The 26,516-nt window shown below is 37.6% G+C and overlaps 4 protein-coding genes across 10 annotated transcripts in view; 3 read left to right on the top strand and 1 right to left on the bottom strand.

Annotated features, from left to right (window-relative positions):
* The first annotated feature begins 3,042 nt into the window (after nucleotides 1-3,042).
* mrps12 (mitochondrial ribosomal protein S12) lies at nucleotides 3,043-3,927 on the top strand. Its single transcript, XM_077232709.1, has 3 exons — nucleotides 3,043-3,188; nucleotides 3,292-3,367; nucleotides 3,473-3,927. The coding sequence occupies exons 2-3, from the start codon at nucleotides 3,319-3,321 to the stop codon at nucleotides 3,853-3,855; spliced, it is 432 nt and encodes a 143-aa protein (XP_077088824.1). The 5' UTR covers nucleotides 3,043-3,188; nucleotides 3,292-3,318; the 3' UTR covers nucleotides 3,856-3,927.
* A 495-nt stretch (nucleotides 3,928-4,422) lies between these two features.
* On the top strand, nucleotides 4,423-12,570 carry LOC143740991 (hydroperoxide isomerase ALOXE3). 2 transcript variants are annotated; one of them, XM_077233222.1, is made up of 15 exons: nucleotides 4,423-4,505; nucleotides 5,261-5,414; nucleotides 5,539-5,743; nucleotides 6,117-6,198; nucleotides 6,275-6,397; nucleotides 8,317-8,420; nucleotides 8,533-8,705; nucleotides 8,796-8,939; nucleotides 9,895-10,086; nucleotides 10,654-10,740; nucleotides 10,816-10,985; nucleotides 11,092-11,213; nucleotides 11,291-11,391; nucleotides 11,501-11,671; nucleotides 11,761-12,570. In XM_077233222.1, the coding sequence occupies exons 2-15, from the start codon at nucleotides 5,265-5,267 to the stop codon at nucleotides 11,938-11,940; spliced, it is 2,004 nt and encodes a 667-aa protein (XP_077089337.1). In that variant the 5' UTR covers nucleotides 4,423-4,505; nucleotides 5,261-5,264; the 3' UTR covers nucleotides 11,941-12,570. The 2 variants fall into 2 exon arrangements, with proteins under 2 accessions (XP_077089337.1, XP_077089336.1); XM_077233221.1 differs by having other exon boundaries at nucleotides 4,480-5,006.
* Nucleotides 12,571-12,574: 4 nt separating this feature from the next.
* On the bottom strand, nucleotides 12,575-18,229 carry nlrc3l1 (NLR family, CARD domain containing 3-like 1). Of its 3 annotated transcripts, none has more exons than XM_077233218.1 (7): nucleotides 18,014-18,229; nucleotides 17,263-17,467; nucleotides 16,491-16,592; nucleotides 16,074-16,166; nucleotides 14,991-15,120; nucleotides 14,658-14,898; nucleotides 12,575-14,567 (listed from the first exon to the last, which is right to left on the bottom strand). In XM_077233218.1, the coding sequence occupies exons 2-7, from the start codon at nucleotides 17,412-17,414 to the stop codon at nucleotides 12,985-12,987; spliced, it is 2,301 nt and encodes a 766-aa protein (XP_077089333.1). In that variant the 5' UTR covers nucleotides 17,415-17,467; nucleotides 18,014-18,229; the 3' UTR covers nucleotides 12,575-12,984. The 3 variants fall into 3 exon arrangements, with proteins under 3 accessions (XP_077089333.1, XP_077089335.1, XP_077089334.1); XM_077233220.1 differs by having other exon boundaries at nucleotides 16,491-16,847; nucleotides 17,232-17,467; nucleotides 18,014-18,207; XM_077233219.1 differs by lacking the exon at nucleotides 18,014-18,229 and having other exon boundaries at nucleotides 17,263-17,634.
* Nucleotides 18,230-19,871: 1,642 nt separating this feature from the next.
* cnksr2b (connector enhancer of kinase suppressor of Ras 2b) overlaps nucleotides 19,872-26,516 on the top strand; it is a 39,711-nt gene continuing 33,066 nt past the window's right edge. Inside the window, exon 1 of one of the 4 annotated variants that reach the window (XM_077233215.1) lies at nucleotides 19,872-20,556. In XM_077233215.1, coding sequence (XP_077089330.1) covers nucleotides 20,493-20,556 — 64 coding nt within the window. In that variant the 5' untranslated portion in view covers nucleotides 19,872-20,492. The remainder of the gene's footprint in view (nucleotides 20,557-26,516) is intronic. The other 3 variants (XM_077233214.1, XM_077233217.1, XM_077233216.1) reach the window with 3 other exon arrangements.

The raw sequence follows: 26,516 nt of genomic DNA, 5'->3' as shown, positions 1-26,516 counted from the left end.
GATTTATTTTCATCCTCTCTCTTTCACACATCTGTGCTTATTCATTCATATCGTCCCATTCATTAGGACCCTCTCTCCATATGACTCACCCTTACCTCTTTAACTCGTCTCTCCTTTCTCTGCTCTCTCGCTCTTCACCCGTCCTCGAGATATGTCCACACAAACAGCCTGGGCCCACTTAAATCATAATGGAAATGCAAAAATGAAGATGCTCTCATCTTGTTTTCTGGAAAATACGATGAAAACACTCACCTACATTGTGTATACTATTCAAAGAAGAACAAAACATAAGCTCTAATCCCATGGTGCAACATCAGAAAGAACAATTGTCTCACTATTAAACTATATTGGCAGAAATTTAGCAAAGTACACAAAACTAAAAGCTTTAAAATAAGAATTATTTTGAAAAGTTATTGCAGCTTTAGCGGCTTCCTCATCCCCAGGCATATGCTCATAGCCAGAAGCCATATCACCCTACAGCCCATAAGCAGGGCTGAGCCTGGTTAGTACCTGGATGGGAGACCTCCTGGGAAAACCAGCTGGAAGAGGTGTTAGTGAGACCAGCAGGCGGGGGACACTACTGTCAAAAAGCACCGTCCTTTGGGTGAGATTAAACTGAGGTCCTGACTCTCTGTGGTCATTAAAAAGTCCCAGGATGTCATTCGAAAAAAGAGAAGGGGTGTAACCAGGCATTCTGGCCAAATTTGCCCATTGGCCTCTGTCCATCGTCATGGCCTTCTAATCATCCCCATATACACTGATTGGCTTCATGACTCCGTCTCCTCTCCACCAATATGGCTGCTGTCACATCATACAGGTGGATGCCGGTTGAGGAGATTCCTCCTTTCCAAAGCGCGTTGAGTGCCGAAAAAACTGCAATATAAATGTAACAAATTATTATTATTATTATTCTCAGGTTTCCACCTCTCACGATGATCTGCATTGCACCAACAAGTTTTTATTTAATGTCTCTCTTTTTGATTTTTCAGTAGTATCTGCTGTAAAGACTGCTCAATGCTGACGTTCAGTGGTCATTATTGGGAATAATACAGAATGCTTTAATTATGTCCCTGTTTCTCTCTTCAGCAAATTTAACCTCTTATTAATAACAGACAAATAACCAAATTATTCTCTAAAACTATCTCTTTTCATTTCTGAAAAATGCTCATTTTGATGAATAAAACAAATATATTTATATTAAACATAATCTTACATAATAGTATAGCTAATAGTATAGTTAGCATAATAGTTACATATACACACAAATATTTTAAATATTTTGGTGTCAGTGTGAAAAAGATGTACACATTAGCGTAAAAGAAAAGAAAAGAAAAGAAAAAGAGTAGCCTGCTTATTGCAGACATAATATACTTTCAAATTGTATAGGCCAGTTTTAGTGCGAAATGAATGTAATGTTGACGGACACCATTGAATATTAAAATTTTGCACTCAAATCAAGTGTGTTAAGAAACATGAAAGTTTAGGCCTCTTTAAGTACATTAAAGTGGCCTTTTATTTCATCAACATTAGGCATTTTTTAGTATTAGTATTAGGCAGTAGGCAATTTTCAATCAAGGATTTTTAAGACAACACAAATGCATATTCAATACAGTTGAACATGCTTCATTTTCAAAAATAAACAAAATAGGCAATTTCAACATTTTATTCTCAGTGATATTTCACATAATTGTGCAGTCTGAATGGACAAGTGTCAACAACAAGGTGTTAGTTCATTTGCAGAGGTGGACAGTAACAAAGTACATTTACTTGAGTACATGTACTTAAGTAGGCTACACTTATCTGTAGCCTACTTTACTTAAGTATTATTTTTTTTCTGGAAACTTTTTACTTTAACTTCACTACATTTGAAATACCAATATACTTCACTACATTTCTGTCAAGGTCCTTGAGTAGAAAGCAGTAAGGTCAGTCAGGGGATGATTTTAGTTTCAGGGGTTGCATTTTGGTTGGAAATGAAAGTCGGATTGACGACTTGATTGACAATGATTGATGACATTGAATTCTGACATCAACCTGATTTTCATTTTCAACGTTGGGTTTGGTCCTCTAAATGCGAATTATGTCATTGTTTTGGGGCACACTAGCTTATAGATAACAGTAAGGCTAACATATTCATGCTAACAGCCAAAAAACTTTTCATAGAGACTTTAAATAGGGCACTATTTGAGGGAACAGCCATTTGGGTGTCCGAAACCATTGTGGACATTATTGAGTACACTTACTCAATCTCACATTCAATCCCACTACTGGAACTAGGTTCTAGAAATAAATGCAATATTGATATGAGGGTAGGCCTATAGGGGCGATTTCGGACACAACCAATATCTGATTAACGTGAACATTATTACTAGTCTTCTCGACTAGATGTCATCCTTTTTTCTTTTCTTTTTTTACCTTGTTGGATGTTAGGCTACAACTGTCATTTTAACTGAACAAAACATGAGGAAATAAAGAGGTCATCTCTGTTTTATGGTTTTCTGCATGTCAACGTGTTGGTTACACGCTGAATCTGAAATGTTTAATGTTTGAAATGTTAAATAAATGTTTAATGATTTTATTTTAAATTTTAATTATATTTTACAATAAAATTGTTTCACTGCTTAATAAAAGAAAAAGAAAACAAATAAAAGATGATAAACGTATGCATGCATTACAAAAAAAAATATTTTTCAAGAACTTCAGCCTTTTTCTTTTACAACCTCCACACCACAGACATTTTTTTCTTTGAACCCCACAAATAGTATTCAAAAATAGCTTATAATTCATAATATTAGACGTGTGCATGATATAAATCATGTATTGTATTAATTAAGCCGTTTTGTATTAATTGCACTTCTTAATGTATTTCTAAATAAAAATATATTTCACAATCGCCACTGGAATCCAATACAAATTATTGTGATTATTGGTCGGATTTACGACATGTAAACGTGAAAACCCATCCACTAGATGGCAGTGATAGGCGGTTCAGTATAGAGCTCGTCACTGGTCTGGGATCGAAGAACATTTCTCCGCGTCGATGACGTATTTTCAACATGGCGACGTGCATGTCGCTAACATAACTGTGTTAGGGTGACATAATTCGTCCTCTTTCCTCTTCTGACTGAAAACTAAAGTTAGCACATAAGAAACGTCCGCTACTTTGTTTTAACGCAACGTACATACAGGTAAATTAAACATAAATAGAATAATTGTACTCTATTAGAGTGTGTTTCATTATGTTCCACAGTTAAACTGAGATGATACACATCGTATGATTTGATTTTGCAGTTGTTCATACAGACAGATGAGTTAAGAATGTCTTTTCTTGGAAGTCTGAGACCAATGCTCTCGTCTGTTTTGCAGGGTGAGTCTTTGCAGCATCATTTGATTCACTTTTAAAATAAATAATTGAAATGGTTTTGAAATAATTAAAATGAATGATGCCACTTTTACTATATTATTTTGTCAGCTTCGCAATCTGTACTTTTTTGGTCTGGACCCGTCTTCACCAGAACCATGGCCACTCTCAATCAGATGCACCGTAGGGGCAAACCTCCCCCACCTCGTCCAAAGATCAGTGCCACTTTTGGACATCCACAGCTCAAAGCTGTAGTTCTGAAGACCATGATCAGGAAACCAAAGAAACCCAACTCAGCAAACCGCAAGTGTGCACGAGTACGTCTGTCCAATGGTCAAGAAGCTGTCGTGTACATCCCAGGGGAAGGACACAACCTCCAGGAGCACAATGTGGTGCTGGTGAAAGGAGGGAGGACACAGGACTTACCAGGGGTCAAACTCAAGGTGGTCAGGGGCAAATATGACTGTGCACATGTCGTAAAGAAGAAACAATAATTACTATGACTGCGTATAACTGGATATATCTTCATCACTGTAATAACAAATAAACTTGGTTTGAAGTGTCAATCATGATGGTCAAGCCTAATGCGTACAGATTTTCCACCCAACAGTGAGGTTATCCTACATTATGTCGATCAATACTCTTTGACAAAAATAAAAGGAGTTGTTGGTCGCTGTTGGTCTTTGCCGGTACTATTTCCTGACATAAACTATTATTGAAGGATCAAGGATGATTATGAGTTGGTTTATCTCATACAAACAAACTGCAGTCTGCATGTTTGGTGCTATAGGCTACAAACAATGATTCACAAATTGAATTCCAAGAAGTAGGGTTCAAAGAAACCAAAAAAACAGTTACTGCTTCAAAGAATTTGTAAAACATTTAAACCATGCACAACTAAAACACCTACATGAAATGTGTTTTTTAAATTGAGCAGAAGGCAATGATTGGGAAATAAACACTGCAGGAATGTTGTTTTATGGTAGGCTACAACCAGTATTATTTTAGTTTCATTTCATTTCGATATGTCTGAGCTTTTCACTATAGGAGAATCCAGTTTGGCAGGGTCCTGCTACTGGGCTTTAGGTCTTCCCTCATATGACTTTCAACTGTCTCTCAGGCTCTGCTTGCACATTTACCTCAGGTACGTTTTTTAAAAAGGTATGCTAAATATACATATATATATTATATACTGTAATTTTACACTGAACTACATTTAGTGAGGTTTATGCTTATAATCCACGCCGGACGCATCGTCTACTTGTCGTCGTCGCGGCGCGACGCAAGTGTATACTGTTTGCTGCTCTCGTCCTGTGTACGACAGTAAAAGCAGAGATACATTCTAAAAAGCAAGTTCGATTTTTTGTCTTTACATTTATTGATTTATTTTTTTCTTAAAGGACAAAACACCAATGAATATTTTTTTTAAAAATGTACCCTTATGTTTTTCCAAACCCGCTTGACTTTCTTCTGTGGAACACGATAGGAGTTGTTTGGAAGAATGTTGATAAAACCAAAGCGTTTTGGTTACAATTGACTTCTATTATGGACAAAAACACTTTTCAAAATATCTTTACATTAACCACAGAAAATGGAAGTTATATTAGAAAACAGGTTTGAACCCTATGCTTTGGACGACATAAAGGTGAGTAAATTTGAATATATATATATATATATATATATATATATATATATATATATATATATATATTTTTTTTTTAATATATATATATATATATTTTTTTTTTTTGGGAACTATCCCTTAATGTAAAATGTATAAGCATTGTAAAATGTTAAGACTATTATATTGTAATGTAAAACAAATAGTGCATACTGGATAAGAATATGATTTTGACTAAAAATCAAGAGCAAGTACAAAACCTCTGTATTCCTTTTCAGAGCCATGGAAGCCATATATGAAGTAGAGGTTACCACAGGCTCCATGACCCACGCGGGCACTTTTGACAAAATATTCATTACTCTAATTGGCACACATGGAGAGAGTGCGCGAACCAAGCTTGACAGCTTTGGAAGAGATTTTAAGACTGGGATGGTGAGATATATAAATTCAAAAATTTAAATTTAAAACAATTAAAATGTGCACATAAATATCTGAAATGAGCAATCAGCTTATCTAACTGTAGTATTGTTTTTGTTTGTTTGTTTGTTTTACCTAGAAAGTAAAGTACAAAGTGACAACCAGGTTCACCATCGGCTACCTGCTGCTTATCAGACTGGAGAAAGATAATTTCATGTTCTTGCCAGAGAATGACTGGTTCTGCTCTCTGGTAACAGTAAGAACCCCCGAGAAGGATGTGATCCATTTCCCATGCTATCGCTGGATGGCAGAGGGGGAAGTGATTGAGCTGCGAGAGGCCAAAGGTTTGCATATATATCTATTATTGATAAATATCATTGTTGTAAGCAGTGATCATTCATATTTTACATACATACCATTCAAATGTCTGGGGTCAGTAAGACTAAAAAAGAAATAATACTTTTATTCAGCAAGGATGCATTAAATTGATCAAAAGTGACAGTAATACCATTTATAACGTAACAAAAGGTTTCTGTTCCAAATAAATGTTGTTCTTTTGAGCTTTTTTTTGTTCAAATAAATGCAGCCTTGGTGAGCATAGAAGACTTCTTTCAAAAACATTACAACTTTTAAACTGTAATGTATGTCTATTCTGACTGGGATTTTCTGTCGAACTTGACTTCAGTAACTTTCTGTTACTTTTATATTGTCTGACAGCTACAAAAATCTATGACGAAAAATATTCACAAGTGAAAGAGCACAGAAAACATGAGATGGAGCATAACAAACAAGTGTACCAGTAAGTTTGCACGACCAAGATTTGATTTGCCCTCCTCATTGTTACATGTGTTTGTGTATCTTTGCTTTTCCTCGAGATGGACGGTGTTTAAAACCGGTCTCCCACAGTGTACGTGTTTTCAGGAGCCCCTGTCTCTTCCCTCAGTGGTCTGCTTCTCTTTCACTAAAGACATGGATTCAGCTTTCAACAGCTCAACTGCGTAAGGTTCCTACTAACCTACAACCCTGTCTTCAAGTAAAGTTGGAACATTTTGTAAAATGCAAAAAGAATCAAGAATCTGTGATTTGTTCATTCTCTTTTCTCTTAAAGCTGCAGTAGGGAGTTTTGAGAAAATGTTGACTTAGCCTGAAAATTTGAACAAGCACAACTTACAGGTCCAACCCCCTTGCTCTCTGCTACACTACAGCCCTCCCTCCACAGCTCCTCCCCCACAGCGGAGCCTGCCGTGAACGCGCAGGCTAGTAAGCAGGACCACCGATGACAGTGGATTATAAACAGTTATGGAACATTCACTAATAGGGACGAAACATCAACAATATGCTTTACATTGACTATGGCCTGCCCATACTTTGACTACAAACTTGGTCCTCAAATCATTATGTATTTTGCAATACATGTAACTTTATAAGGTTGCACTCTTTCTATAAGTTATAGCTACTAAGATAACGTTCAAAGGATTAGTTCACTTTAAAAAAAAACTTTTGCTGATAATTTACTCACCCCCATGTCATCCAAGATTTCCATGTCTTTCTTTCTTCAGTCGAAAAGAAATGAAGGTTTTTGATGAAAACATTCCAGGCTTTTTCTCCATATAATGGACTTCAATAGGACACAAACGTTTCGAGGACCAGATGACAGTTTCAGCGCAGCTTCAAAGGGTTTTAAACGATACCAGACGATGAATAAGGGTCTTATCTAGTGAAACGATCGGTCATTTCAAAAATAAATAAAAAACTTTAAGTTTTATAAGCACAAATGCTCGCCTTGCTCTGTTCTGTGATGCACGTTCGTGATCCTGTTCGAACTCGTTCATCCAAATGTTGAATGAACGAAATGACTCGAAAAAAGATTCGTTCATTTGGATGAACGAGTTTGAACAGGAGAGTCACGAACGGCGGTACGCGCTCGCGCTGTGCAAGAGAGGGGTGATCAGCGCGTACACGAGCGTGATTGACACTGCTAAGACAGTCCTCCTGGCTCTGATTGGTTGTTTCTGACCAGGAGCGCTGTATTTCTGCAAATGGCAGTAGGACCACAGGGAGGAGCCAGAGGAGCTTGATTTTTTTCACAGATTATCTGTCTCATATTCTACTTTCAGGACATAATGAGAGTTTTAACAAATATTTGTTTACAAAAGCTACCTACTGGAGCTTTAAATGACAAAGTAAAAAGAAGAAGACTTCCAATGTTTTTACTGACCAACTTAAAATCAGCCAATTTTGATTTTAACGGCTGCATCACACTCAAAAAAAGTTGGAGCAGAGGCATGGTTACCACTGTCACATCATCACGTTTCCTTTTATTTACACTTTTTAATCGTTTGGGAATTAAGGATTGTAATTGCAGTTTTGGAATTTTTGTGTTTTGTGGAGTTTCGTGGAATTTTTGCCTAATCTCACCAGATACAAGACAGCTACTCAACAGTCTGTGGTCATCATTGTCTGATTCTTTTTCTTTTGATCATCATTTGTCTGATTTTTGCACTGATGCACCCCCATACCATGACAGATGTTTGCTTTTTTACCTGTCACTCATGAAAGTCTGGATTGGGATTGAGAACTCAATGTCCATTTTTTCCTAATTCAATCTGAAACGTGGACTCATCTGACCACCACAGACATTTCACATGTCTTTTGGACCATCTAAGATGAGATTAGGCCCAGAGAACTCGCAGGAAATGACAACTTATTTACCTGAGCACAGGTGGCTATATTTAACACTGTATCATGATGGTCTCTCATGCAATGCCATGTGAGGGCTCAAAGGTCACACTTGATTTTCTTGCATTTTACAAAATGTCCCAACTTTTCTGGAAATGGGGTTGTATTATTATTATTATAGTTATTAGTATATCCTGCCTGGTCACTTCTTTACACCAATGATGAATTTATCTTCAAGGCTGGGTGAGATCAAAATGAAGAAACTGGTGAAAAAACCTGATCAGTGGGTTCAAATGGAGGACATGAAGAGTGCCTTTTGGTCATCCAGAACCACTATCTCTGGTATGATAGCTGCTAAAGTGATCCGTTACACAGATATGTTGACATCAGATGCAGAGTGCAGTAAAACTGAAATAATCTGTCAGTTTTGTCATTGCAATCCATTTTTTAATAGAATATGTGCAGCTGCACTGGATGGATGATGAATTTTTTGGATACCAGCTCCTAAACGGCCCAAATCCAATGATGCTCCGCCGATGCACTGAGCTTCCTCTGAACTTTGCTGTTAATGATGGTATGGTGCAGCCTTTTCTAGGGAGTGGAACTTCTCTTACTCAAGAGATGAAGGTAAAACAATATCAAATCTGCTTTCTTGCTTTCTCAATATGAATGTTATGTCTCAACACAATCTATCAATATTTTTTTTTAACCCAACAGCAAGGAAACATATTCTTATGTGACTATAAAAGACTGGCAGATTTACCGTCTCAAGTCATCAATGGGAAGCAGCAGTATGTTGCAGCTCCACTGTGTCTGCTGTACAAGAACCAAATAGGCAAACTTCTGCCAATTGCTTTTCAGGTATTTGCTGGGTTTTACTGACTTAAGACTGTACCAGAATGGACTGGACCAAATCTTAAAATATGTGTATTCATTCTGGCATATATATATGGTTAAAAAACAAACATACGACTACAACCAGGAATTCCCTGAAGAAAACGAAACGATATAGAATAAGATTTTCTTAATCAGTATTTTAAAAAGTATATATGATTAAAGATTATTTTTCTTAGCCCCCATATTATTATTTTTTCTCACACAAATCTAGTGAGGTTAATGATTAAAATGTGTTTAAAAATATATATAAATATAAGAATTTTAGATAAAAGATTTTGTTTAAAACTTATTTTCCAAAGCATTATACAAAGTAATATACTTAAAGGTGCTCTAAGCGATGTCACGCGTTTTTTAGGACGAAACATTTTTTTGTCACATACAGCAAACATCTCCTCACTATCCGCTAGCTGCCTGTCTCTTCAGACACCCCAGGCTCCACAAACAGCAACAAAAACAAACTGGGCTAACCCGCACCACGAAACATAACAAACTTTTCCAGCCAATAACCGACAAGAAGGGTTTGGGGGGTTAGTGCGCGGATGAGGAGGAGGGAGGGTCGAGCTAGCCTCCATTTTGTTTGACAATACTTCGAACGTCAACAAGAAGTGACGTCACCCAACATGGCTTAGAGCACCTTTAAAATAAATAAATAATTAAATTTAACAAATGTACACAGTTAAATTTATTTAATCTGAATTTAGATTTGATCTTGCTTTTAGGATTTTGAAACATTTTCTCTTGGAAACAAGACAAAAATGCTGATTACATTTTTTCGTTTTAGTGTGACAGTAAGATAAACAAAATAATAATCCAACCTTGAAGATTGTTTATGCTTTCTTAACCTTGCTGAGTATGTATTGTTAATTTCACAGCAAATGATTTACTGTGATTCCCATTTGGTCTGTCATTGCTGTGTCAGTTGCAGCAAAAGGCGTCAGACGACAATCCAGTTTTCCTGCCTAGCGACTGCGAGTATGATTGGCAGCTTGCCAAACTCTATGTGAGGAACGCAGAGTGTCTTGAGCATCAGGCATCTTTCTATCTGCGCACGCATCTGTTGGCTGAGACCTTTACAGTGTGGAACCTCTCGGCAGCTCACCCAATTCATAAGGTACTCAAGATACTGTCAGTCACAGCTCATTTGTTTACAGGACCTTTTTTAATACTTTTGAGTATTAACACACTTGGACCTAAGAAATATACATTACAGCTCAAAGAAATCAGTACAATACCTGAGATTCTGCCATAACCTGGATGAGCAAAACCTTTACAGAGAGTCTCAAGATCTGATGTATTAAAGAGGCCATATTATGCCCTTTTACAAAGTCTTGATGTTGTTTTTGGGGTCTACTAGATTAGTTTTTCATTCTTGGCAAAGCACTTATTTTTCATATTGTTGCAGTACCACTCTTCCCCCTCTTTCAGTGACGCTCTGTTTCCTTCCTGTATCTCTGAAGCCACTCCTTGCGAAAAGTGTAATATGCTCTGATTGGTCGGCTGGGCCAGTGTATTCTGATTGGTCAACAACTTTGATCGTGTTTCGGAAATTTCACGCCCCTTACCATTACCACTCAAACAGCAACATTACACACTAAAAAAAGTTGAAAATGTAAAAAAGCTTTATAGGTCCTCTTTAAAATCATCATGACTCATTTTCATATTTGTGATTCTCTCATAGTTGCTGATGCCACACACACGTTATACCCTCCAGATAAACACCCTTATTCGGGACAGGCTTATCAGTCCTAAGGGTGCTGTCACTCAGGTATTGACTTAGGACATTTTTATTTTCATTTATTTTTTAATGAACACAATAACTTGCAAATCATTATCACTTCAGAATACCAGTATTGGAGATGAAGGGATGACGGATCTCATGAAGAAGGCGCTCTCAGACCTGACCTACAGCTCTCTCTGCCTGCTTGAAGACATCAGTGACCGTGGTCTGGAATCTATTCCCAACTTCTTCTACAGAGATGATGGACTTAAGATCTGGGGCATCATAAATGAGTATTTTTCGCATAATCACGTTTCTTTCAAGGCATATTGAAAGCCTTCTTCAGTATGCCAAATACAAATCAGATGACTTAGTGGTGATTTTGGTATCGATCTCTAGCTTTGTAAGGAGCATGGTGGAGTTTTATTACAAGAGTGACGGTGATGTGCAGCGGGACACTGAACTCCAGGACTGGATCAAGGAGATCTTCATTCATGGGTTTCTTGAGAAGAGCAGCACAGGTAAGTAAAGTGATATGGCCATAGCTGTGATGTCATTATATTTTTCATCATCAATCTTTTCCTTTTCATCGTTTTAGGAATACCTCAGTGTTTTAGTGCAGTGGAGGAGATAATTAAATTTGTAACCATGGTGGTCTTCACAGTTTCAGCTCGACATTCTGCCCTCAGAGCAGGACTAGTAAGTTTAAAATAAACTGAAAGTGATTCTACTTAATATATATTTATATATATGTGTGTGTATGTGTGCATGTATGTATAACGATCTAAAAAAAAATGTTTTTGCTTAGTTTGACTATGGAAGTTGGTTTCCCAACGCCCCTGGCTCTCTAAAAAGACCCCCTCCTACATCTAAGGGAAGCTCAGACAAAAACGCCCTGCTGGACACTCTGCCTGACATGAACACCTCTGCATATCTAGTATCAGTCTTTTGGCTCTTGAGCAAACCTTCATCAGATTTAGTGAGCGTTTCCTACTCAACTGATTGGATTATCCCATTTGTTGTTAATAATCACAAATCCCTACAAATCCATTCTAATCTTTTATGCAGGTTTCACTTGGGCAATACCCTGAGGACTACTTTTGCCAGACGACTCCACAGAAAATGATCAGAGATTATCAAGCAGAGCTGTCCTTTTTGAGTGAGTCCATCAAAGACAGAAACACAGGGCTGCAAGTGCCTTACACGTACATGTGCCCTGATACGATCAGCAACAGCGTCAGCATTTGACAGAGCGGTGTGACTCAGGACTAAAACATGATGTTTTAGTATTATTTTTTAACATGCAGTCACCTGGTTTCACAGACAAGGGCTTAAGCTAAGTCACAGACTAAAATGCATGTTTAAGGTGTTTTAACCCAAAGCATATCTTAAAATATGTCACTGCCATTGTTTTGTCTCAAGATGTAGTTCTTTTTTCTAGGACACATTTATAAAAGCTACTTAAATGTCCTAATTGAACTAAGGCCTAATTCTGGCTTAATCTAAGCCCTGTCTGTGAAACCAGGTATTTATTGTTATTTTTTAACATGTGGATGTTAATTTATAACATTTAAAAGTGAATTTAAAATCATTTTTAAACCTAAATTAGGATGAATATTTGCCTACTATATAATAATAATTACTCATTTGTCTTTATTGATTTGATTAAGATGTTGTTTTGAAACATCTAAAACTTCAAATTCAACATTAAAGTGATAAAACTATTCTGATGAATACATTTTTAATTCTTTGAAATGGCTGTGTGTATTTATATATACTCTCATTTGTCAATATGGACTTGATTTAAATGCTGTTGAAATCATCCTAGATAGTGTTTTAAAAATGAGCATGATAAAGAATTTATTTTTTAAAAAACGACTTATGAGCAGGTCTTTACTTTTTTTTCAATGGACACCCAATTCATGCGTGTTTGGGTTTGATATGGAATAATTCCTAATAACAGCATTTATTACCATATTTACTAACCCATACCATCCACACTTTAAACGTCTGTACTTTTACACCAACATTCCCATGAACAGTATTGAATACAAAAGCTGCAGTAACAATATCCAAATACAATAACACAACTCTTCAAAAAAAGTGATTGAACAATTTTTATAGTGTTTACACACAATTTGTCTTTTACTGATGAAAAAACGCATCCAAATGCCACTGCAAGACACTCAATGTAGACCTGGATGATAGACATGCTTCACAGATTATTTTTCTACCACCTCAATCTTTTGGCAAGAGACAATGCAAAAGCATCACTCTCAGAACACGGCAGTGCTACAGTTGTGGGTTAAGTTCATCAATGCACCACTTAAGGTTTTCAGTTTTTTCCGGGAAGTGGCCTTCTTTGATTTTCTTAGTAATGTATCGTGTCGTCTCCTCCCGTGCACTCTGGCTAGAACTGGTAGAGATCTGCAGGAGGTTCTTGAGCAGCTCCTGGTTGGCCTCCACAGACAAACCCAGCAGAAAGCGGAGAAAGATATCGAAGTTGCTATTCTTGGAGCTTAATGCTTTGTCAACTGCACTCTTAAGTAAATCTGTCAAGTTAGCCTTTAAGACCTTCAGCTTGCTCTGCTCAAGGATATTCTTCCCAAGTTTCTTGAAACAGAAGAAAACATGAAGAGCAGCGAGGTATTCCTGAATGGTCGGATGAGCAAAGCAGCTCACCTTCTCGGTGTAAATCATGTACTTCTCTCTGTAATACTCAGTGCAGAGACCGGTGCAGACCATGGCTGGGTATGAATCCGGCAATCCAAGCTCGTCCCAATGTTCTTTCTCCATCTGAAACTCGTTCTTCTCAAGCATGCTGTAGGACAGCTTTGCAAGCTTAATGAGCAGCTGATCAGCAGTAAGTCCTTTGGTTTCTTCAGAGGGGTCATTCTGCAGTTTCTGAACGGACATTTGAGTGTGACGATGCAGCATAATGGTGTACAGATTGGTAAGAGTTTTGGGCACCTGTACTGATGGTGGAAGAGACTGAAACTGTCGCTGCAGCACTTTAGATGCCACCCAGCAGAACAACGGCAAGTGGCACATAATGAACAGCGTCTTAGAAGACTTGATGTGATCGATCACCCTCTTAGCAAGGTCTCGTTCTCCGATGGTCTTCATGAAATAGGCCTCTTTCTGGTCATCCGTAAAGCCACGAACCTCCAGAAGTTGGTGGACGTGTTCTGGTGGGATCACATCCAGAGCTCCTGCCCTAGAAATGACCCACACGAAGGCGTTATAGAGCAGGTTCCCCCTGACGAGGTTAGTAATCAACACTTGCACAGTCGCAGGCCTGCCCGCATCACACCAATATGCTGTTCTACGGAAGTTAAAGCTGATTTGAGTGTCATCTAGGCCGTCGAATATGAACATTACTGGGCAGCCCTCAAATTCGAGAGAGTCTATTTCCTTCATCTCTGGATAGAAGGTGCTGATTAGAGAGAGGAGGGTATGCTCTCCTTCCAGCATCTTGTTCAATTCCTTGAACTGCAGAGGAATGAGAAAGAAAACACCTTGGTGGACTTTTCCATCCGCCCAGTCGAGGATGAAGCGCTGCACTGCAAATGATTTGCCACTTCCTGGGACTCCTCTGGATAACACCGACCTTATGTGCCTAGCCCTCGCACTCTCAGAGGGAAATAAGTCGTTTCCGGTTAATGGCGTCCTGTTCACTTTGCCAGTCTCTTGGAGCTCTTCTATCTTCGATCTGAACTCATGCTCGCTGTTCACTGATGCATTAATGCCATCTGTAATGTAAAGGTCTGTATAGACCGATTCAAAGGGAACTGGCTGTCCTTGTGGGCTAAAACCCTCATACACCATCTCATACTTCTTCTTCAGAGCCAATTTCAACTCGTAGCGCACTTCGTCTGTGAAACATCAAAATGAAAGTTTGACTTTAAGACAACTGTTTGAAATGCACTGTAATGCTTTAGCGAGGATAAAATAATATGACTTACTTCTTTTGCATAGTCCTAGCAGATATTCAGTCAGTTTCTTAAAGTTCATGACGTTAAATAGCGCCAGAGTGATCTTCAGAGACACCTCAATATCACAGATCTCCAGCATCTTATCCACCAGATCCACAATATCAAGTCCATCAAGGGGATCACGGAAGAGCTCTGGATATCGATCCCACATTTGTTTTTGGAAGTACTTTAATTCGTCTTGTGCAAGTTTCTTTAGGCAGATTGTGAGGGCCTGATATGTAGCACAGAATGATATTTTTCTCAACTCATTGTAAAAGGCACTTTGATTGCATTAAATAGATAACCATTGGTTGTAGGCCTTACCTCGAAAGCAAATTTCACCGTCATTGCTGGATGCCTTTTCTCATTTGGATCTACTACCAACTCTGGTTTTACAGGAACAGGGACTTTCTGTTGTTTCAGACCACCTTCCTTCCTGGCCTTCTTCCGTGTGCTTATTTTAAAAAGAAAGAGTTATTTACAGTAACACTACTGTTCAAAGGTTTGGGGTCTGTACGATTTTTTAAATGATTTTGATAGAATTCTCTTATGCTCATTAAGGCTACATTTATTTGAACAAGAATACAATAAAAACAGTAATATTGTGAAATATTATTACAATTTAAAATAACCATTTTCTATTTTAAATGTAATTTATTCTATGTGATTGTAAAGCTGAATTTTCAGCATCATTACTCCAGTCTTCAGTGTCACATGATCATTTAGAAATCATCCTAATATGTTGAGTTGTTGCTCAAAGAACATTTATTTATATTTACTTATTATTATCAATGTTGAAAACAGTTGTTTCTTAATGTTTTTGTGGAAACCATTATACAGTATACATTTTTTTCAGGTTTCTTTGAATATAACGATAAAAAGAACAGCATTCCTTTGAAATCTAAATCTTTTTTAATATTGTAAATATCTTTACTGTCAATTTTGGTCAATTTTATGTATTTCCTGAATAAAAGTGTTTTTTTATTTATTTACTGATCCCAAACTTTTGAATGGTAGTGTATTTTATAGATGACTTAAATAATATGCATATAAAAATATGCAGTGAACAAAAATACAATATTATGTTAACTTTAATAAAAAATGAAGTTAAAATGCTAAGGTTCAGCTAAATGTTTAATTTTCCCTCCCACATTAAAATTTATTTTAAATTAAAATAAATGTACAAGTATAAATCTGTACAACAAAAATGACTATTTTAATGAAAATGTAAGCATCATAACTAAGTATGTAAATACATTAATCAGGCAAATTATATAGGCCAGGCTTAAAATTCAATTCATTCATTTAATTTCAATTCTACAAATAAAAAAATCTCTATAAGACCTTTGAATTGTATACCAAAATATGACCAGAATGATACAGATGCATTATGTGACTTTCACTCACTTTTCTTCATCATCACCCTCTGGATGCATGTCCTCATCACTATTAAAGGATTCATTGCTAGAAGCAGACGAATCCCGTCTGCATAACAGAACCCTGTGAAAAATTGAAAATCGTAACCAGGACCACCAGAATTACAAGAATAACAACCCAAGCCGCAAGCACAAAGAGAGCAAAGTCTCTGACCTGTCAAACAACCCATTTTAGATATCATTTTCACTCATACACTATGCTACATATCTCACTAATTCTCAAAGTCTAAATCCTCTCTTTAAAATGCTCTTATCTTCAACTTTATGATGAATATATTAACTCTGCAAAGCAAGATGACAATATATAAAAGATGGCACCAGCTCTGAACTTGTCCTATCATCTCAAAAAAACATAACTTCGGGCTGAAAGAAAGTGAAGCAAACTTACTGTGTGCAACTTTCTTCATGCTCTTCTCTTGTTTCTGACCAGCTGTCACTTTGCATGGAGGCGTAACTGGATGCAGGGGACTCTGCTCTCTCCACGTATTGTCTGGTGAGAACGATCATTGTAAATATGAACAAAATATGTAATATGTAAATATGAACATGAAAAAGACATTCCAATGAAAGAGAATGAGATGTAATTAACCAAGGTAAGCATCACTAAACTAAGTAACTTTACACAAATACTGGTGTGTTCCTGGTCTTACCAGCAGGCGTCGCACTTACAAAACAGACAAGCATGCGTGCGTTTAAAATAATGCACGTCGACATGGATATTCATTTTTGAAGCCTATCACCAGAGCTGCCAACTTTTGAGTTTAGCTTGGCGTGAGACTTCTCCAACGGGGGGGGGGGGGGGGGTGGAGGAATGGAGATGGCATTGTCCAACGGGGGGCGTCTCTGCACACGCAAGGTTGCGTGCGCGCTACCCGGTTTGAAGCACAATCTCTGTCTCGCGTGCGCGCTCGCTCTAGATTACGGGAGATTTTAACTATTTTGCGGTATAATTAGTCGATCACGAGTGGCTCAACAGGTAGATCTATAGATAAACTCATCTTTCAGGCATTTGACCGACCGGGTTGACACTTCAGCGTGAGAAATCGGGAGTGTGGCGTGTGAGCGTGTGAAACCAATCAAATGCGTGTGTCTCACGGCCAATGCGTGAGAGTTGGCAGCCCTGTATCACATCAATATCAGATTACCAAAAAACATATTACCCCACAGGATCGGAGTATCCGAGGGTGAATGGAAGTGTCCTCTGAGGAATGAAGTCGTCCTCTTCGTCCCCATTTTCACTCCCGAAGGCGGAAGCCCCAATTCCTAATGGCAGACTGTTGTCTGACGCCATGTCTACTCCGTCGTCATCCATCTCGTACTTGCAGCGTTTCCCCCGCTTGTCAGAAGCAGCTAGGTGTTTTTACCCTGTTAAAAGCGATACACATCTTGTAAATTTCATTTGCCTTTCTTGTGGATGACCCATGTGTCTTCCCGTGGGAGGGCTCCAATATTGCCTTATTATTATGTTGCTAGAAGGTCAGCGAGTTGTTTGTTTAGCAACTGACAGCCAATCATAAACTGCCTCTGTGCTTACAATGAAATATTCACAACGTGACTAATGTACACACACATAAACTTTAAAATGCGCCGTTTTACTTTTGGCTAATTTTTGTACGTTTTAGAAGACTCCACAGCTAACGTTAGAGCTAAGTTAAATCTTTACGTGGCGTAATGTCTACAGAAGTAACTGTTAGTTAATTAAACAGCACTCAATGTTTCCGTTGACCTCATAAATATAGGTTTATCAATGTAACGTTACAGTGTGAACAAATACGTTAATTATGTTGTAAAAAGAAGCCAGTATTTGATCAGCCTGTAAATGGTAACGTTAGCTACAATCGAGTTTTTATTAATATATGACCTTATTATAGCCTATGTGGTCAAATGAGAGCTTCAGATACATTATTTCACCTTTGTTTATTTCAATGTTTCTGGATCCGCAATCGCCTCGATCCACGTCTTATTATAAGATCCACGTCTTGAATTATCCATTCAAAAATTCATTTCTGGGCCCGTATCCCACTACAAGGCCGTATAAAACTTTATCAGCCAACAAACATCTACCAAACGCGGACCTATTCAGGGTCTGATATCAGTTTCGATTTGAAGTTATAACGTTTACTTCCTTATTTTCTTAAAGAGACAGCAAGAATATTTAGTGAAGTAGGTTTTGTAAGTGTTCGTAGAGGCAGTGGACTAATGTTAGTCATCTGTCTGCTACGTTTGTTGCAGGTCAATCTTTTATTCTGCTATTTTGAGCTGGTTGCGTGTTTAGGAGCATTGTGTTTTGTCACATATGATTTGATTTAGGTTTATATTTGTGTTCTTTATTCAGTAAATGAATAGGCCTTTTCATTAAGTAATATGGTTAGGCTATTTCTTGGCTTATAGTGTAGGCCTATTTATACCTTTATTTTAGATTTTTCCAATTTTTATTTTTATTACCTAGGTCTTCAACAGGGGTCTGCCAATTATTTTTCTGATCAGTTGTTTTGTGTTAAAAATATATTTGATATCATTTTTTTAATCAAAAGCTAAAAGTTTTTATAATTAACAGGGAGTCCCTGCTCCGTCTTTCTGTGCACTTTATATGCACTACTCATTTGTGTAAAAAGGATGAAGAACCTTGACTTATACCCTATTTGACACCATTGTGGTGAAGGATCCTGTGTTGATCCCTGTGTTGTTTCTGTATTTAAAAGGCCTGAATTCCCAATATGAAACACTGATCTCATATGCCGTAGTGATTTGTTATAGTTTTTTAAGCCTCCAACTCTAACTGCAGATGGTGAGTCTGAGTCTTAATGGAGCAGCTCTTGAACCTTGATCACTTCTCCTTTCCTTGTACCTTAAAAGCCTCTCCTCAATACCCCTGCCGGCAGTAAGGTTTCTCAGCATCTGTCAGCAGTGCACACTCCCCTTATGTTCCCATGTCAAATCAACATAAAGCACTCTGTGAAATACATCCCTTTTATTTTGTATTTTGAAGAGTACAAACATATTTTAAGAGTATTAGTAATCAAATCGTTTTGATGACCATTTAGTTTTTATGTACAAAAATACACTGTGACATTTCTCAAAATGCTTCTTTTATGTTCCACAGAAGAAAGAAAGTACAATTTTGTAACAAACATGTCATGATTTTTTCCCCTTTGTTTGGCACCATGTTTCTTAAAAAGAAAGTGGCTTAATTGGGACAGGCTAGTGGCATGAAAGTCAGCCCATGGCGTTGCATGTTTCCCCTTGAATGATCATGCACAAAGCCCTGACAATAGGTCATTCCAGTTCTGAGGACAGCAGGCATTTAAAACACATATTGAAAAACATTTTTTTAATGGAATTTGCCATTTTGCATTCATGTAAATGCACATTCTACCAAAGCTTAAATATTAGTTTTCCTTTAGATTGTGTGTGTGTGTGCGTGCGCGTGCGTGCGTGTGTGTGGACCTTACCTCTGCGCATGTTGGATTAAAGAAAAGAGATAGTTCATCCAAATATGAAAAATGTTCCTTAATTTATTCACCTTCATGTTGTTCCAGACCCTTATGACTTTCTTCTAGCATGGAACACAAAAGAGGGGTTGGGAAGGAATGTTAGGAACTGACGTCTCAGTCACCATTTATTTTTATTGCTTATTTTTTTCCCCTCATAAAATTTCTTCAAAAAACAGTAAGAAATAAAAAAAAGATGATTGTCATTTAAAAGAAATACTCTTCATCTAAACATTTAAATATAAAAAATATAATTAATGGCTTTAAAAGTAAATGATTCATTTGAATCTGCAAACAATAAAAGTTAAGCAATAGCCCCCATCTTTGAATACTGGCGTATATGTAAGCGTGTATTTAATCCACTGGTTGGCACACAGCTCAATTATGGAGATGTTTCCGCTGCTTGGCCCTCATGACGGTTCATTTGCCAGAGCCAACGACTGGCAAGAACGGACGAGGCGCGAGTCATACGACTGTGTGCGAGGGGCGCGCGTGCAGACTACTGTTTACTGGTAACAGCTTGAGACGAGGCAAACAGCCGCGCAAATTCACCGTTGTTTCTCTTCTACGGCTCGATATATGGGATGAGGAATGGAAACATTAATGGCTTCGGATCGTGAATGAATATGACAGAAATGAGGATAAACCCTCGCTGGCGACCAAGATAAATCTAAGGCTTTTCTGACAGCTCTCTCACAAAGACTAGTGCGAAGGAATGCAGAGCAATGCTTTGAACTTGAAAGACCACCAACGCTTCGTTTTTCAAGAACCAAGGCAGAAATTGCAGGGTAAACATGCAGCGGATGAAAAACAGGCAGAAATCTGCGTGAGTGGATCAGGAGTGTGCTGAAGCGCCTCTTTCGCACCTTTGTTTGGCACCGTCTGCAAAAACTTCCACAATGGCTCTGGTCATGGAACCTGTAAGCAGGTGGTCAACAAGCCATGTGGTCGACTGGATGAAAGGTATGCATTTTACAGTCGTATGTATTTTGGTATAACAATAGAGGAAAATACTGTATATCCAATAAGGCTCGTCTGTGCACATTGTTTGTGCTTTATGAAAATTAAAATGTTACCTATTTGTCAATTTTTTTTGCGTGCTAACAATATTTAATTTAACACGTTTTAAAGAAACGTCGCTGTATCAAGGCGCGACAGCGCGCGCGCGCGCGCTCTAGCTGTCATGCAATAAGATGTGGTCTATCTTATATTGAGCTTATAGCGATGGCTGTTATTAGCATATGTTGATGTCGGCAATACACGTAAAAGGATTAAGATATCAGATTGGGTTTAAATATGGTGTTAATGAATGAAATTGGCTGAAGAGTGGTCACGTCATCTCATCACACAGAATGTAAAGTGACGGGTCACGTGGAGGCTGAGTGATCAGCTGGGACTCCTCTGGCAGTTAAAGGCTCGATGGCCCCTCCATGGTCACTGAAGTTCATGGAAATGTTTTTTTTATGAGCAAAAACGGCTAATGAACAGAACACACACACGCACACTGTAGCGATCTTTGTTGGGACTCTCCTTAGGCGTAATGATTTCTATATTTTATAGACAGGATTTTCTATCCCCATTACACTGTACAGACAGTATTTTCTATCCCCTTCACTACCCCTATCCCTAACAGAAAACCTTCTGCATTTTCCAAAAAATATAATTTAGTATGTTTATTAATCCATTTCCCACCACTGGTTGGTCCCTCAATGTAGGTGATCTCAAGTTATCCTATTTTTGTGTGGACAAGACACACACACACACACACACACACACACACACACACACACACACACACACACACGCACACACACACACACACACACACACACACACACACACAAAATCTAAAAGAACATTAATATAGAACTATAATAATGAAAGAATCATCATACATTTCAACATAAACATCCCAGTGTTTATTAATGAGCTAACAAAATATTTAATTTTTTTAATTAAAAAATATATATAACCAAATGGCTTCATTTTTTTTGTTGCTTTCACTGTAAAATAATGTGTATAAGTATTTTTATATACAAAATGTTATGGTAAAATTACACTGTTCTGTTTATCTAATATATATTGAGTATAAAAATGTAACCATTTAAGGGTTTTACTTTAGAATTTTGTTAAAATTATTGGCCTATTTATTTTTTACAGTGAAGCTTTTATGTTTGATTAAATTACAAAATGTCTGGTCCATATTGGAGCCTTTGCTGCCCCCCCCCAAAAAAGCCCTTATAGCAGACCATTTGTTTTACACAGTTGTTTGATTTTTATGTGCAGTTTACTGTTATACCACAAAGGCAGTCGAATAATCCCTTTTACTATAATTTGTCTTTGCCACATTACAGTCATACATTGATTTTTTTTAGGTGATGTGATAGGGTAACAGTTGCTGCTCCAAAATCACATACTCTCTAGAGTAGGTACTTATTTTGAATAAGTAATTACTTCGCAACTGTAAAAAAAGTATGTTCTGTTCTGTATAAATGTGTATAGTATGAATGTAATTTGCATGTACTACATTCACCATGTTGTCATTGTCATGATGTGGCCTCCCAGTGTCAATTGTATCACTTCACTGCCATTTACAAATCCTCTCCCGTAGCCTCGTGGGATAGTAAAGTGTGCGCACTTCAGAATCTCGCCATATAGAAGGTCATCCGTGTACTTTTAGCCTACTCCTTTATGAGTACAGTGAATTCGGACATTTGTCACATACTGTTTTTTGCCCACTATATAGTAAGGAAGTATGCGATTTCGAATGCAGCCGTGTCATTATGGAACATGCGCATTTAGGCCTATTGCGACACTAAATATATTTGGCATTAGATATGGCTGGTTTATTTGCTCAGGAGTTCTGGATGAACTGAGAAAAGAGAGGAAGACAGTCATTTGAAATTAAAATGAGGAAAGTGTTCCACTTGGCTGAATGTTTTGCCTTTAAGTTATCATGTTTTTGAAAGAGGTTCAGCATCTCCATGTCATTCCTCCCTGTGAGGATTCACAAAATAGGAATTTGGTACTCAGTGTGTACGCTTGTGTGAGTATATGTCAGCAGGTGTGCTTTTCAGCAATAACCAGCTTTGTTAGACGTAAAACAATGTGCACTTGTGTGCCTGCACGTGTGGATGTCTTGGCTTGAGCTTAGTTAATCAGATGGCATGTGATGTGTTAGAGTGGGTAAATAAGACGATGGCTCAAATGGACGATAATATGCTGTGTGATTTAATGTGCTATTCATTTCATTTTGCTCTTATGCCGGCACACAGCTGATTTAGTACATGCTTTGTGATTTAGATCACAGTCTATATGCGCGGTGAAGACATGTAGGCAAATATCTAGAGGTTGGAAACTTTTGAAAGTGCAAACATCCTTATATCTTGAGCAAATCTAAACTGTTAAGGAAGGATAAGCGAGATGAAAAGGCGGTGTAGGAATCATAAAGAATTATACCGAGGCGGTGTTCCTCCCTCAGGGAATGCCAGAAAGGGTTTCTTATGCTGTTTGCACACTAAAAGCATGCTCACAAGTACACATCGTCGCTCTGTAAGTTAACCCTTCCTGAGGGTCAGAGAGAAAGGTTTTCTTGATGTTTGCTTCTAAAAAGCTGAAGAATTTAATCGGCATCTGTCTGTTATGTGCAGAAAAACCCTGCAAGCTGCTGCATCAGCTGCTTAGACAGAAGATAAAGTGTTTATATGCATGTGTAAGACTGTTGAATCCCTATGGGCTGATGGTGTCTGTGAATATCTGTGTGATCATTAGAGCCTTCTGATCATTGGCATGTAATAATGCCTTCAAAGTTTCACTCACAATCCTTGCACAAAAATATCTGTCATCATATGACACATATCTATTTTATTTTTTTTGGAGCTTGACTGCACTTGGTCACCATTTGCATTCATTATATGCAAAAGAGCAGCGTGAACTTTCTGCTAATGTTCTCCTTTTGTGTTCCACGGATGAATTTTTTAACAACGTTAAATTGTTAAGGGTGATGACAAAATAAATGAATAAATATCCCTTTAGCAGCATTTATTAAGCTAAAACAGCATTATGCAGCACAAAGTATAAGTCTGCATGGCTATATGCTGCCCACACTGAGCCACACACAATAGCTCAAATTTGTCGACTAGGACTGCAATCATTTTGCTTATTTAAGTCTCAGGATTTTGTGCTGTATATGGAAATGCATCTGCTCAGAACACTCTTTAAATGCTGTATTTTCATCTCTGGATTATGTATTTGACTGGTGTCTAGGCCTTGCATTGCTTGCAGCATGCAGCATTTTGATGTGTAAAGGCTATGCCTTTTGGATATGGTTTTGTACTCTGAGCTTCTAACATAGGCTATGGAGCTTTTTGTGGGTTTTTTTTTTTTTTTGTTGTGGCTTGCATATTTGACATCAATTAGCACTTCCCAATATTTTCGAAGGTAATTGGAAATGTTGTTTTACGGGTACAGGTATGTTTTTTTTGATGCCATTAAAGGTATGAGAAAAGCAGCAACTGTTAGTGTGATGCACCCTTCCCTGCACCATGCTGTAACTAGTTATGGTATAGTAACGTGTAATCAATCAGTGCAATTAGTGGTATGATTAGAAATCAGTGGAAAGCTATGGTTGCCAAAAATGCATGATAAAAAAATACAAATTACAAATGTTTCAGGCATTACTGGATTGGAGGAATTATGGTAGCTGTATGTTTTATAGTTCATAATAACTGTATCAATAAGTGATATAATGTTAATATACAGTCGGGGGTCAGTACAGGTATAGTAGTTCTGTACCTACCTGAACTACTAAAACCCTGTACCTTAAAATATATACTGAAAACAACCATTAAGTTCAAAGTAAACAGTTTGAGTTGACAATGTACATAAAAACTGGACTTTCTGTAGACAGTGGCTAAAATAAACATGTATAGATCGTGTACAGTGGTCAGAGTAACCTCCATGACAATAAATGAATGCAGTATCAACACAACAACATAAGCCGCCTAATACACATAACTGACTTATATAGAAACATAAATCTGAACAAATACAATGCATGATATAAATGTCACACAGGGACTTCTGCAAGGCTTCCTTTACTTTTTCCCACTGTAAGTTCTAAAGCAAATTTTATATTTTACTTACACTACCATACAAAAGTTTGAGGTCAGTAAGTTTTATTGTTGTTGTTGAAATACATTAATACTTTTATTCAGCGAGGATGCATTAAATTGGTCAAATGTGACAGTAAAGACATTTATAATGTCACAAAAGATTTCTATTTCAAATAAATGCAGTTCAAGAAAAAAATCCATCATGGTTTCCACAAAAATATTGAGCAGCACTAAAGACTGGAGTAAAGGCCCCTAAGAATTCATCTTTGCCATCACAGAAATAAATTACATTTTAAAATATATTAAAATTGAAAAACTTATTTTAAAATTGTAATAATATTTAACAATATTGGTGTTCGTACTGTATTTTTGATCCAATAAGCAGCCTTGTTGAGCACAAGAGATTAAAAATATCGTACACGCCCGACCCAAACTTCTGAAATCTTGAATGAATGCATGAATGCATGAATGAATGAGGCATTTTTTATAGCGCTTTCATATGTACTACTGTACACCAAAAGCGCTTTACAATCATATCAGGGAATCTCTCTTCAACCTCCTCTCCATCTTGCATTATTTTTTACTAAATGTGCTAATGTTTATCAAATTAACATATATTGCATATGATGGCACATTCACAGGCAGCAAACAACAACCAGAAAGATTTATTTTATTTCTTCATTTTGGACTTCCTTTGGATAGTCCAGTGAGAGGGGTTAGTGGGATGAGATCATGTTGTGGTTTGGATGCAAATCCCACGCCACCCTTGTGACTATGAGTGCTTTGTCCCTAATGTGTCAAGAGCAATGTGCGCTACCACTGCACCACGGCCCCAGCGAAAGATTTGTTCTATGTAGTGACTCTGGTTTTGAATATATTTGTCACATTTTCTTTGTAAATTAATGCTGTGTTTTTCTTGTTTCCTAGCACACTGCGATTACCATGTTGCAGCTCTAAAATTAGCATACAGTTCAGTGGTGATGTCCCCAGGTGATGCCTCTGAGGGCCTGACAGCAGAAGAGTCCTGTGACCTTCCCTCAATGCTCTTTTTTTCCTGCCCCCCTCAGTGCTTCCTGACTCACTGAACCCCCCCAGTGGCATTCTTAGCAGAATAATGGCAGTAAATCCAATAAAACTGCACACAATGGAACTTAAATATAGCCTTGATTAAATGCATGTTTTACTAATCTATTTAACTGTGCAGTGCAGCAGGATTTCACACGTATTGACCAGACACAGACTGTTGAGCTGTTTGTTGACAGACACTGTAAAATAACTGTGTAATGCAATGTGTGCAAATAACAAGCAGATCCCTGCATAATAGCACTGAGAAATAACATTATTGGGATAGTCCCCCCCCCCCCCCCCCCCCAAAAAAAAATCTGGCATCATCATGGCACCCTCATGGACTTCCGAACCTGCAGTGCTTTCTTTTGGACAATATTTCAGTTGTAATGGTCAACATTAAATAAAGAGCGATGTCTAACTTGTGAACGCTTTGTTCTTTTGAGATTTATTCTTTACCAGTGAATTGGTTGATTTAATGATTCATTCATAAATCAGAGTTAGCTATCTACTTATGATAGTCTAATGGGTTTGGAACGACATGAGGTTGAGTAATTAATGACAGAAATTTCATTTTTGGGTGAACTAATCCTTTAAACTTTAATCGCTTGAATTGGATTTAAAAGTACATTGCGCACATGCTCAGGCCCATGATATGTCAGGTGTCTTTTTAGATGTCATCAAGGATAAAATGACAATTGTACTCACAATAGCTCCGGTGACATTATGGCGATGGCTTCCTCC

This window comes from Siphateles boraxobius, unplaced genomic scaffold, assembly GCF_051911475.1.
Source record: "Siphateles boraxobius isolate OS27281-9 unplaced genomic scaffold, OSU_SipBor_1 18, whole genome shotgun sequence".
NCBI lineage: Eukaryota > Metazoa > Chordata > Actinopteri > Cypriniformes > Leuciscidae > Siphateles > Siphateles boraxobius.
This window is presented reverse-complemented; position numbering and strand designations above follow the sequence as displayed.